At 42.1% G+C, this 14,051-nt stretch overlaps 1 protein-coding gene across 1 annotated transcript; it reads right to left on the bottom strand.

The window, feature by feature from the left end:
- Positions 1 to 1,358: 1,358 nt before the first annotated feature.
- LOC138889504 (uncharacterized) lies at positions 1,359 to 1,721 on the bottom strand. The gene has a single exon (XM_070172818.1). The coding sequence runs from the start codon at positions 1,719 to 1,721 to the stop codon at positions 1,359 to 1,361; it is 363 nt and encodes a 120-aa protein (XP_070028919.1).
- Positions 1,722 to 14,051: the final 12,330 nt, after the last annotated feature.

Here is a 14,051-nt window from a genome sequence, read left to right as displayed (position 1 = left end):
TTTTAATAACAACCACAATGTCTGTCCCAGTTTCTTGTTTGGGGACTTTTGGATTTTTACTTTGATGGGACCGAACCGTGAGGCTGCCTCCGTATCCTTAAAAGGAATCAGGTCGCACGTAGTTCATGACATAGGAATTGCTCTGTTGTTGTGATTTTTCTTTTTCTCTTTCTTTGCTTTCTCTTTTGCTTTCTTATCTCTTTTGTTGTTTTTCTTCTTCTTTTTTTTTCTTTTCATTCTTTTCTTTCTTTTCCATTCTTTTCTCTCTCTTCATTCTTTTCTTTCTATTTTTCTCTCCTTCCTTTACTTATATTTTACGCTTGTGTTTCCGATATTTATTACTGATTCCGAAAAAAGGGTATGAAAGAAAATAAATAAGGCTCAAAGGGGGTGACAAGGGATGAAATGTTTAGATAGCAGAACAAAATGCCTTCGTCATTTCAATATTCAAAACATGCCAAATACAAACAAGTACAATCAAACAAAGAAAATCATACATAGTATCTCTTGACTGCATCAGAGTTGAATACAATGCACCATTGGACAACACTCTAGTTACAACGAACAGCCCCTGCTAGTTTGGGGCAAACTTGCCTTTTGCTTCAACCTGATGTGGAAGAATGCGTTTCAATACTAACTGACCCACTTCAAACTTCCGTGGACGCACCTTCTTATTGTATGCTCTTGCCATTCTTTGTTGATACAATTGGCCATGACACACTGCTGCCATTCTTTTCTCGTCGATCAAACTCAATTGTTCCAAGCGGATTTTGACCCACTCATCATCATTGATCTCAACCTCCGCGACAATTCGAAGGGATGGAATTTCCACTTCTGCGGGTATCACTGCTTCGGTGCCATACACCAACAAATAAGGAGTTGCCCCTACTGAAGTACAGACAGTAGTGCGATAACCCAACAATGCAAACATCTTTTCATGCCACTGCCTAGAGCCCTCCACCATTTTTCGAAGTATCTTCTTTGTGTTCTTGTTGGCTGCCTCGACTGCTCCATTCGCCTTGGGGCAGTATGGGGTAGAATTGCGATGTGTAATCTTAACTGTTGACACACCTCTTTCATCAGATGACTATTAAGATTAGCACCGTTATCTGTGATGATTACCTTCGGTATCCCGAACCGGCAAATGATATTTGAGTGCACAAAATCAACCACTGCCTTCTTGGTTACAGACTTGAATGTTTTAGCCTCAACTCACTTGGTGAAGTAATCTATGGCCACCAGAATGAACCTGTGCCCATTCGATGCTGATGGCTCAACTGACCCAATGACATCCATGCCCCATGCAACAAAAGGCCACGGTGCAGACATCGTGTGTAATTCAAATGGTGGAGAATGAATCAAATCTCCATGAACTGATGACATTTACGCACGAAAGTGATACAATCTCGCTTCATAGTGAGCCAATAATAACCTGCCCGAAGAATCTTCTTTGCCAGCACATACCCACTCATGTGCGTTCCACAAACTCCAGAATGTACTTCAGTCATAACAGCTGTGGCCTGCGTAGCATCTATGCATCTCAGCAATCCAAGATCTGGAGTTCTTTTGTACAACACTCCTCCACTGAAGAAAAATCCACTTGCCAACCGTTGAATTGTTCTTTTTTGATCACCTGTGGCTTGTATGGGATACACTCCCATCCTGATGTACTCCTTGATATCGTGAAACCAAGGCTCCCCATCGAGCTCTTCTTCCACCATATTACAATAAGCATGCTGATCGTGGACTTGAATATGCAAAGGGTCCACATAAGCCTTATCTGGGTGATGTAACATTGATGCCAGAGTAGCCAAAGTATCAGTGACCTCATTATGAATCCTCAAAATATGCCTGAACTCTATTGATTGGAATCGCTGACAAAGATCATGTAAACACTGTCGATACGGTATGAGTTTTAAATCCTGTGTTTCCCACTCTCCCTGAATCTGGTGCACCAGAAGGTCTGAGTCACCCAAGACCAAGACTTCCTAGACACTCATATCCACAACCATCCTCAAACCCAAAATGCATGCCTCGTACTCAGCCATGTTGTTAGTACAGTAGAATCGAAGCTGAGCCGTAACAGGGTAATGATGCCCTATTTCAGAAACAAGTACCGCTCCTATCCCAACGCCTTTAATGTTAGCAGCCCCATCAAAGAAAAGTTTCCATCCTGGCCTTTCAACCTGTTCCAACTCATCAATGTGCATTACCTCTTCATCAGGGAAATATGTCTTCAAAGGTTCGTATTCTTCATCCACAGGATTCTCAGCCAAATGGTCGGCCAATGTTTGTGCTTTCATCGCAGTTCGAGTCACGTAGACAATGTCAAATTCTGTGAGCAAAATCTGCCACTTTGCGAGTATTCCCGTGGGCATAGGCTTCTGGAAGATATACTTCAACGGATCCAAGCAAGAGATAAGGTAAGTAGTGTAATATGACAAATAATGTTTTAGCTTCTGGGCTACCCAAGTTAGGGCGCAACACATCCTGTCAAGATGAGTGTACTTAACCTCGTAAGATGTGTATTTCTTAGTGAGATAATATATGGCCTGCTCCTTCCTGCCGGTGATGTCATGCTGTCCCAACACACATCCAAATGAATTGTCCAAGACCGTCAAATACAGAATCAAAGGTTTTCCTGGTTCAGGCGGTACCAACACAGGTGGGTTTGACAAGTACCCCTTTATCCTATCAAATGCTTCCTGACATTCATCTGTCCACTTAACCGCAACATCTTTCTTTAATAGTTTGAAGATGGACTCACAAGTTGTCGTGAGCTGAGCAATAAACCTGCTGATGTAATTTAATCTCCCCAATAGACTCATCACCTCAGTCTTGTTCTTTGGGGGTGAAAACTCCTGGATAGCTTTGATCTTTGACGGGTCTAATTCAATACCTCGACGGCTGACTATGAATCCCAACAACTTTCCAAATGGGACACCGAATGCGCATTTTGCAGGGTTGAACTTGAGATTGTACCTGCGAAGCCTTTGGAAGAACTTTCTCAGATCTTGGACATGATCAGACTGCTTTCTAGACTTTACAATCACATCATCCACATAAACCTCGATCTCGTTGTGTATCATGTCATGGAATATGGTCGTCATTGCCCTTATGTAGGTTGCCCCAACATTTTTCAAACCAAATGGCATGACTCGATAGCAGTACGTTCCCCATGGTGTGATGAATGCTGTCTTTTCTGCGTCCTCCTCATCCATTAAAATCTGGTGGTAACCCGCATAACAATACACAAAAGAACCAATTTCATGTTTGGCACAATTATCGATCAATATATGGATGTTCGGCAATGGGAAGTTATCTTTGGGACTTGCCTTATTGAGATCTCAATAATCAACACACACCCTAGTCTTACCATCCTTCTTCAGCACAAGCACAATATTTGCTAACCAAGTGGGATATCGGGTGACCCGAATGACTTTGGCCTCAAACTGTTTGGTGACCTCTTCCTTAATTTTCACACTCATATCAATCTTAAATTTCCTCAGCTTCTGCTTGATCGGGGGGACTGCTGGATCAGTGGGCAATTTGTGAACCGCCAAGCCAGTGCTTAGACCTGGCATGTCGTCATAGGACCATGCAAAAACATCTTTACACTCGAACAGTGTTTTAATTATCTCCTCTCTGAGTTGTGGTTCAAGATGGACACTTATTTTAGTTTCCCGGACATTATCTTGGTCCCCTAAATTGATTGCTTCTGTATCACTCAGGTTAGGCTTGGGTTTTTCTTCAAAATGGCTTAATTCTTTACTAATCTCTTCAAAGGCTTCATCCTCGTCATATTCCGATTCAACATCACACTCTATTTCTTGAATTACTATTTCAGAATTAGATTGGCTTTTCAGACTGGGCCGGAGATTCCGCATGCATGTCATATCATTGAAGCCAGCATAAAAAGAACTGTACAAGGAAGAAAAGAAAAACAAAAATAAAACTATCAGAAATGGAGAAGAAAAGAAATTGCATTTCATTGAAATTAGAGATAACAGGGTTTATACATCCAAACGGACAGAACATAGAATCTGAACTACAACCCTGGGATAATCCAGATAAACTGAAAGAAAATCAAAGCAAACTACCAAAACTCCTTCTTGGTGGGGAGAGGAGTAGCTTCCCAATTGTTAATCTTTTCACTGGGCCCAACAAATTGCACATCTGCCTTGCTAGAACCCTCTCCAGCTTCCATCGTGTTCACTTCGTCGAATATCCTCTCAAACTTTTCCATCAAATCTCCATCCATATCAACCACCGAACTGGGAACCGTCGTCACTGGGCACTTTCTGGTACCAAGCCTGACAAATGATCTGGAAAGACACCGGACTGGCTTTGGAAGAACCCATGCTCTTTGTTTCATTTTTCTGGCTCTTCTCATGTCTGCGACTGTGGGCTTGAACCCCAGACCAAATGTATCCAAGTATTTAGGAAGAGAAACCGGCTATACGATACCTTGCAAGGATGCACCCAAACCCTTGCCTGGCACAAAACCATTTTTCAACATTTCAACAGCTACCATGACTGATGCAGCAGCAACCCTTGGAGTCGGAACACACTTCCCTTCAGGAATTTTCTCTACCGATACCGTGTCAAAAACCTGATAAATCCATGGCCCCTTGTCGTCTTCAAACTCTATGAACGGAACAATGGCATCACTGGGAACACACAAATTGTCTTCGCCATGCACAACAATTTCCTATCTATCCCATTCAAACTTAACCATTTGATGTAGAGTGGACGGGACCGTTGTGGCAGCATGAATCCAGGGTCGACCTAACAACAGATTGTAAGAAACAACCATATCGAGCACCTGGAATTCCATAGTAAATTCAACTGGCCCTATTGTAAGTCTATCACTATATCCCCGACTGAATCTTTCCCTCCACTGTCAAATCCCCGAATACAGATACTGTTCTTGTGAATTCTTTCATCATCCACCTTTAACTTGTTCAGAGTGGAAAGATGGCAAATATTTGCACTAGAACCATTGTCAACAAGTACCCGAGTAACCACAGAATCTTTACATTTCACCGTCAGATAGAGGGCTCTATTGTGCTCAGTACCTCTACGGGCAACTCATCATCAGAAAAAGTGACTCTGTTTACCTCAAATATCTTGTTAGCTATCTTTTCCAAGTGGTTTACTGAGATTTTGTCAGGAATGTGGGCTTCGTTCTAGATCTTCATCAAAGCCCGACGGTGCTCGTCCGAATAGATCAATAATGACAATAGCGAGATCTGAGCAGGTGTCTTCCTTAACTGCTCCACAATGGAATAGTCCTACACTTTCATCTTTCTTAGAAATTCCTCTGCTTCTTCCTCGGTCACAGCTTTCTTCACCAACACTGGGTTATCTTTGGAGGTCTTAGCTTTTTCTCAACTCTTCGGGGGCAAAACATCTCCCCGATCGAGTTAAACCATGGGTCTCACACACTTCTTATTTAACCTTTTTCCCCTTGTAAGTCACTGTCACTCGTTCATAATTCCATGGGACTGCCTTGCTATTGACTATCGGTAATTGAGTTACCGGTTTGATAATGACAAGATCTGTGTGGGCGCCCTTCACAATTACCATAGGCTTATTCGTCACTCCTGGCACAACCACTTTTGCTCTTTCATGTTTTCCTGCAACGTCACTTGAGGACCTCTTCTTGACCTCCACAGATGGTTCATTATTTGCCCCGTTCAACTTGATCACAGACTTCTCACTCGCTGACTTTTCACACGGCTTGGCTTCACTAGCCCGAATCATCATGACGAATTGCGAAGGCTTCTTAAGCTCCCCTCCTATATGTATAATCTCAATCATATTTGTCTCATGATGGGCCGGCAACGAGTTCTGATTGATATTGGGTGCCTCCGAGGCTTGGACCTCAATCTGATTAGTATCAATGAGCTCCTGAATAACTGTTTTCAATTTCCAGCATTTCTCTGTGTCATGACCCGGGGACCCTGAACAATACTCACAACTCACCGAGCGGTCAAGATTTCTGGGAGGGGTATTTGGTATTTAGCCTCGATCGGATTCAACATACCCAACTGTCTCACTCTGTGGTATAGACTAGTATATGATTCTCCCAATGGAGTGAAAGTCTTCTGCTTCTGCAACCTTTCATTCTTAAAGGCTTGATTTGGCTGAAAAACTGTTCCAGGGGGATTTATGTAGGCTCTTGGGGGTGGATGGGCATTTTGTGGAGCTAGGTATGGACTTTGTGGAGCTGGCACACGCCATTGTGCGTGAGCGGGAGGTTGGGTATAGGTTTATGCATGATGGACGGAAAAATGGGGATTGGGCAGTGGGTAATAGTGTGGTGGTGGGCTATATGGAGCGTGGGGGTAAGTTTGATGGTAGGTTCCAGGCGGGTTGTAGTAACGTGGAAGGTTCCTGGATCCAACCCAAGCTCTTGACTCAATTGTAGCAACATCCTCTTTCTTCTTCTTCCCGAGTACACCCCCAGTACTGTTTTGAATGGCCTGGGTGGTCGCTTTGATTGCTGAATAACTCATGATTTTGTTGGACTTGAGTACCTCCTCAACCATGCCTCCCATTTTTACAACCTCATTGAAGAACTTGCCTACTGCTGACACCAAGTGACCAAAATAAGTGGGCTCCAAAGCCTGCATGAAATAATCAACCATCTCACTTTCTTTCATCGGAGGGTCAACCCTCACTGCTTGCTCTCTCTAACGGAACCCATATTCTCTGGAACTCTCACCAGGCTTCTTCTTAATTTTTGTCAATGACAAACGGTCTGGGATAATTTCAAGATTGTACTGAAAAAGGCAGGCGAAAGCTTGGGCCAATCGTCCCATGTGTACCACCTGCTGTGATCTTGTCTGGTATACCATTCTAATGCCGATCCACTCAAACTTTGGCTGAATTATGCCATCAGCAATTCATCTCTTCCGCTTGCTCCTCTCATCTTGCTACAGAATCCTCTTAAGTGTGCTACTGGGTCACCATGCCCATCGTACAAATCGAACTTGGGCATTTTGAACCCTGCGGGTAACTGAACATCTGGGAACAGACATAAATCCTTTTAGGTGACACTTACTTGACCTCCTAACCCCCTCATATCTCTGAACAATTGTTCTAAGCTTTTGACCTTTCTGATCATCTCCTCGTGTTCGGGATTCTTAGGTGGCTTCTCAGTTTTTGTCGTGAGATCAAGATGAGGGGTGTAAGAATATGGTTCTGGAACTTTAAAGGTGGGTTCAGGGGGATAATACTGGTTGTCGTGAGTTTGGAACAGATATTCACTTGAAGATCGGTGTAATGTAGCAGGTAGAGGTGACACAAAAACAAGTGTGCTTGGTGGGGGAGGGTGTGGGACTTGTCTGGGTGAAGGAGCTTGTGATGTCTGAGAAGTGGTGTCGTGGCATTGTTGGTAGAGGGGAAAGGCTGGAGAAGAGTTCACAGTGGGAGGTTCTTGAGGTTGAGCCAAGGGTGGGATATAAGTAGGGTTGGTGGGATAAACCGGTGGTAGATGCCCCTTTGCCCAGGCTTGGTACATTTCAGCCATTTGTGCTTTAACTTATACATCTCTTCCTTCATCGCATTAACATCCAATTCTTCCACTTCTTTTTACGGGTCGACAATACTTGTCTCCGGTTCTTGGTTGGCCATATTCAGCCTGTCTTTTGATCGGGTGTTGTATGAGTGAGTTGCCAGAATGCCAATCAACTAACCACCTGCATGGACTCAATACATCAACAACGACCTTGTTAGTGGTTAGGGCTTTAACAAATTGGTAACCGCACATTTGGGGAATGAATGCACCTAAGCAGTTAACCGTTTCTATCATGCATTTGATCGGCTGCTTGCGTCATCCCGGCTTTTCCATTTACAACTTCCCTTCTTTTTCTCTTTCTTTTCATTCTGGCCTTTGCTTTCTTTGTTTTTATCCTCTTATTTCCCTCTTGTTTTGCCATTGTTTCTTTTCTCTTATTTTCTCTCTTTTTCTTTTCTTTTCTCTTGTTTTTCCTCTCTTTTCTTTGGTTATGGTCGAATCCTATGGAGATTGCCCACGTATCATGACCCCGCATGAATCAGACCAAGCGTAGTTCTGGGAGATAAGTGTGAAAGTAAACATTTTCTAGGATTTTCAATTTTCATAAAAGCAAATGCTTTGATTACAAAGACTCCAAACTAACAGACTCCAAGAGAAACTCACATACGCGGATGAAGAGACGAAATACAAACTCCAAAAATAAATTATCATACTACAACAAAAGAAAATACAGACTCGAACACAATTGACAGACTCCAGCAAAAAGAAAATACAAACTCAACACAACTGACAGACTCTAACGGAAAAGGAAATACAGACTCAAATGAGAAATCATGAATACATTAATGCTCCTGGTACCCGCGGGACATCATTCGGTCTCGCCGCGGGCCTATAAGCAAGATCCCTTTGAAGTCGATCCAAGTCGCTCATTATCTGTTTAACAAATGTCATCACTGCCGCGAAGAAGGTGGTGCGAGTCATATCCTCACAGGCTTGGCACTTCACAACAATGTAATCGGCGATGGTTCTAATTCTTTCTCTTATGACACCTTTTTCTCGCAACAAATGCCCGATCTGCTGGGTCCTGGCTTCCAAAGTTTGCTCGGCCACATGTTTCTGCTCCTGAAGTTGTTGCAAATCTATTTCTAATTGTGCCAATGCTGTATAACAATGTTCCCTTTCAACCTTGAAGTCTTTCGCCTGTTTGATCATTTTGTTTTCCGTGGCGATGACCCTTTTCTTTAATCCCACGACCTCATTGTCGTACTTCTCTTTCAACTGCTTAACCAGGCGTGCTCGTTCATCTGCGTTTTTAGCCAATTGCTTTCGAACCCTGGCTAGTTCACTTTCTGCCTTGTTCAAATTAAAACTATAGTCACTTACTTTTTGCCTCAGGTTATTTATGAGTTTTTCATCTTTGGCACTTCGAGCGGGGTTTTCTGCCGCTATTTTCATTTTCTGAATTTGGGTTCGAAGGACCTCATTTTCTTTGGCTAGTCTTTTCTTTTCACCTTCGTCCGCCGCTGCTTGCAAGCTATTCTCGAATTGAAGTTCTTTGACTTGTTTTTACAACCTTCCTATTGTGGCCCTGTACTCATTCTCCTTAGTCAACCAAGCCCATTGTTCCTGTGACGCCTCGACGAATTCCTGAAGATGGGGTCTTTTAGCCGGCCTCCCAAACTCAATTTCTCTCCTATACCAAGCAAGGTACCCTGGTGAAACCTCACCTTTGGATCGATCACGTACACAGGTATTGGCTGTTAAGTATTGACATTCGCTCCAAATTTGGCGGACTGCTGCTTCATGAAACTAATCGTTAGGTCCGATCTCAACTACTTGGGCATTAAGATCTTCATCTCTCGGAACTATTTGGCATCTCTACAGCTGCCTCAAAACCCGATATGGAGCATAAGGATGGATACTCCTGAGTCCCATCAAGAGGAAATGAGGCCCGGTGGCTGGCATGTTTATGACCTCATCCACAGACAGCCATCCATATGTCCACTATATTTGGTTTGCAGTGATGGAAAGGAGGCGCGCTACCCACTCTGTGACCCCCTCCGACAGGCTGATCCCGTTAACCCTTGTGTAAAATTCTTCTACGCATGTTTTCTCTGTCGACCCATAACTCATAAATTGAGGACGATGGCATAAGTGTTCGATCATCCACATCTGCAACAACACGTTGCACCCCTCGAAAAAGTCTCCTCCAGATTTGCAGGCTGTGAGAGCGCGGAGGATTTTAGTTACTATCATGGGTGCAAGGGTGTTGTTGGCCTGAGTAAGCAAAATGCTGACAACTCCGGCTACTCGTATGTCAATATTCCCATCTTTTCTAGGAAACACCAAAAGTCCCAAAAAGACCACCATAAATGCGAAACACCTGTGTTCTTCCCACTTAAGGCGGTTTCCTTTGCTGCATATTTTATTTTCTGGCTTGTTGAACCCTCCTACATGACCATATCTATTGTATATAAACTGCAAAGTACAAAAATCAGCTGTCAAGTCTGGGTTGTGGACCCCCCTGCTTATTTTCAAAAAGTCTAAGAACCTGTGTACGGCTACAGCCCTTGGAGCAATCAGGTACTGGTGTCTCAGGGGAACTTTGGGATTCCCAATATATCCGGCTATTTCTTCCAATGTTGGGGTAAGTTCAAAATCTGAGAAATGAAATACGTTGTGGGCCGGGTCCCAAAATGTAACCAACGCCTTTATGATGTCTCCCCTAGGATTAATCTTCAGCAACCCAGTGAGGCCTCCCAAGTATAGATTGACCGTGTCTTATCTCGATTTACCCAGATCATCCCACCACATATGCAACTCCAAAGGGATCTTGTTCACGATTGTTATTGGCAAATTCTGACTTGTGCTCATTCTGCACATTTATTAGGGTGGTTAAGAAAAATCACGATTTAATTGACTCAAAAACAAATTGACACTTTTTTTTTCAAATTAAATAAAATCCGGTTTTGCAAATACGGCCTTTCAGCACCTCGGAGACGAGGATTTTAAGGCTATGTTGGCTAACCAGTGAAAACCTTGAAAACTGGCCACAGGCAGCTGTTCTTGCAAAAGCAGCCTTCTGGCGCCCTTTTAGGGACATTCACTATTTTTGACAAGAATGACATCACCCTAATTATTTTCAAATAAAAGTAAATTTTTTGTTTCTTTTGGGCTATTTTTGCAAAAAGAAGTTGGACCCGATGAGGGTTGCCTACGTATCTCACATCCTATGAGAATCAAACTGGCGTAGTTCGGGCAAATTTGTCAAAATAAAACCAAATATTTTTCCTTTCTAAAACACAAAGATTTTCCCTCTTTTTTTCTTTTCTTTGAAAACTACAAAATTCTTTTTTTTTTCAAAATTTCGGCAGAGTTTCGGTATGTTTGGGACATTGGTTTTTCAAAATAGACGTTTATCCCTCTCAACCATCAAGTTTTCCTTGTAAGCCGGACAACATGCAAATCCGAAGCAAATGAATACGCAAGTAGCAAGTAAGATGCATCATAATGGTCTTTACATTTCGGGTACACCTGTCCTAGACAGACCCAACCCCTGTGTTGAATCTCCAAAGTCAAATGCACATGATGCAAACAAACGTGCCTACTAGGGATCCAGCATGAGGCTGAGTTATTCTAAGCTAAAAACCTGGGTATATTGTTCTAGACTTGTGTACCCGAGCGGATAACCCGAGCTGAGGAGGGGGCTACGTACCGGGAACCAAAAGGCCATCCGGCTTTGTAACTTGTTCGAGCCTCCTTCTTATTTCAAGGTATGATACTAACAGAATAGGGAGTCTCGACCAGCGAGCACATCCCCGAAGATGAGAAGAGAAGAGTTTCGTAGCAGTTTATATACAGTTCAGATAATATCAAAGCGGTAAAAAGCATCACTTAGCACATTAGGCCCAAACATGTAACAAAAATCAGCTAAAGCCAAATATAACAATTTATCTAAGCTCAAATTCTGAACGTTGAACCAGAGATTCTAGGTTCGATCCCCAGTAGAGTCGTCAGAGCTGTCACACCTCCTTTTTCCTACACCCCGCGAGGGGAGTGTAAAGAGAGTTTTTCCCAATTTAAGTGACAAATCGAAATGGGATTATTTTATTAAAAATTCAGAGTCTCCGCTTGAGAGATTTCTGGTATCCCAAGTCACCGGTTGAATCCCGAATCGAGGAAAAGCTTGACTTTATTTAATAGTCTGCGAACCAGAAATCCGAGTAAGGAATTCTGTTAACCCAGTAGAAGGTGTTAGGCATTCCCGAGTTCCGTAGTTCTAGCACGGTCACTCAACTATTATATTCGGCTTAATTATCTAATTTTAGTACAAGTTTAAAACATATGTGCATTTTTAGTGTAACCGCTTTTATTCATTTTTTAAAGAAAATTGCAACGTTATTAAAACACGTCTCGAACCACGTCACATAAATGCACCCGTGATTTTTGACATATCTTAACATCGTTGAGATTTGGATTTGAGTCACATAAATGCGCACCCGAGTTTAGGAAGGTAAATTAAATAGTGCGCCTAAAGCAACTACGCACTTTCAACTTTGCGAGGGCTATGGAAATTCAACTAAATGGCACGCCTCGAATTCTAAGGATTCAAATATTAACTAAGCGAGGACCATGCATTTTGGGATTTTGTTTGGCACGACGCGCCTCGACTCCAAATTTTAAAGGGAATTCAAAACTAATCTCTTGAGGGCCATAAACTATTTTATTATTCCGGATGGCACACCTCAACTAATTAAAGATCTAATCAATTAATTAAGGAAAGCTTATGGGAATGCTGACTGTTTTGAACTAAAAGTTCGATCACACTAATTAACTGAAGCTCGTCGCATTAGAAAACCAATTGCATAAGTGAAATTACTTTGACAAGACAACTGAACGGGCCCTTCTGAAAAATGCCTTCAAGCTTAGGCTCGAAACGAGCCCAGCTCATGATGAGGAAAGATGCCTGAGTTCGTTTATCCTTCAGCTGGGCCTGCATTAGGCCCAGTTCTTATGCTCCAAATTATTCATGCCACTCAAAGAATGTTAATTAATCGATGCAAACACAGACGTGGAATCGAATTAAACAAAATCCCGTTCTGACTTTAGACAGCAATACAATTTACCTAGGTTGAATTTATAACTCCACATTTCATGCATTTTTGGGTCATCTTGCCATAAAGATGCAGCAACGATAAACAGACAAGTTATTTAGCTGAAGGAGCAGCCCCAAGTGCAAACAAGGCAGATACCAAAACCATTTCAAATCCAAATGCTCGCATGTAAACAAAGGCAAGCTAAATATCAAATCACAGAACGATGGAATCATGTTTCTAGCTATGAGCAAACAAACCATTACTTGCATTCTAACACATTTAGAGATGAATTAATGCCAAAATAGTACTGATCTTAGCAGAAGCTGAACAAATACCCCTAAACCTACAAACATCACATGAGTTCTTTATAACAACCTTAAAACCCATTCATACAAACACAAATCTTGATCTCATTTATCCTAATAGGCTAAAACTCATAATTCATCCAAAGCTACAAAAAAAATCAAAATGAACCAGGAAGAAACTGATGTGACAACAAACCAAGCTAATTATGAAATCCAATTGATTTTCAAAAGTAGAAGAAGCTACAATTTACAGGCTAGTATGACACAGCCTGCCATTTAATCAAATAAAACTCTTGTTCTTCCATTTTACATGTCCAAGGAATGGGAGATACCTGGTAAAATCAAAGCAAACAACAGTGAGAAAATCAGCAGCAGAAGGAGATAGAATTCACCAGATTATCAACAGCAATTCCAGCTTGCTCAAACCATTTCAATCCCAGAAAGAGTCAAGATTACGTCAAATTTTTAAGAAACACACATAGCCTCAATGAAACAATGCCTTTTGGTGCCTTTATTTTTATTTTTCCTCTAATTCTTCAGACCTTTTCAGTGTTTTCCTTTTTTATTGTTTTCTCTAACCGTCTCTGGTTTTTCCAAGTATGATCCCCTTTGAAAGTTCAGGAAATAGGGATTTTATAGATGGGTTTTAGGGCAGTAGTAATGATTTGTTAAATATCAGTTACCCCCTTCTCCAATTTTCTTTTTGTTCAACATAAACCCCAACTTACATCAGTTTTTGCAAGCCAATCACTTCCCCCACTTTCCCAGAAGCTTCCCAATGCAGTTACAAAAAGATTCCCAAACCCAAACTTCCCAGACTACCCTCCACAGCCTCTGAAATTACCCTCAGCCTTTTACTCGGGTCAGGCTTGACCCAATGGCCTAACTGGATTCCAAACTTGGGCCTGAACGGATGGCCATCCGATGCCCAGGTCTGCCTTACCCCAAACCCAAAAGGAACTCTTAAACCCATAATAAGAAACCAAAAACTCAGATTGAACACACAAAAATTCAGCCAATAGAATCCTAAAGTAGTGAATTAATTATTTAAAACTACCACTAGGTAGAAGGGAAAAAGATCAGGCACCCGATTAGATTAGACTACTCCTGAAGTTTAACATTCTG

This window comes from Nicotiana sylvestris, chromosome 4, assembly GCF_000393655.2.
Source record: "Nicotiana sylvestris chromosome 4, ASM39365v2, whole genome shotgun sequence".
NCBI lineage: Eukaryota > Viridiplantae > Streptophyta > Magnoliopsida > Solanales > Solanaceae > Nicotiana > Nicotiana sylvestris.
Note: the sequence above shows the minus strand (reverse complement) of the source record. Positions and strands in the feature narration are given on the sequence as shown.

Excerpts from the sequence above, each read along its gene's own strand:
- LOC138889504 (XM_070172818.1), bottom strand. The coding sequence starts at position 1,721 with ATGGTGGAAGAAGAGCTCGATGGGGAGCCTTGGTTTCACGATATCAAG.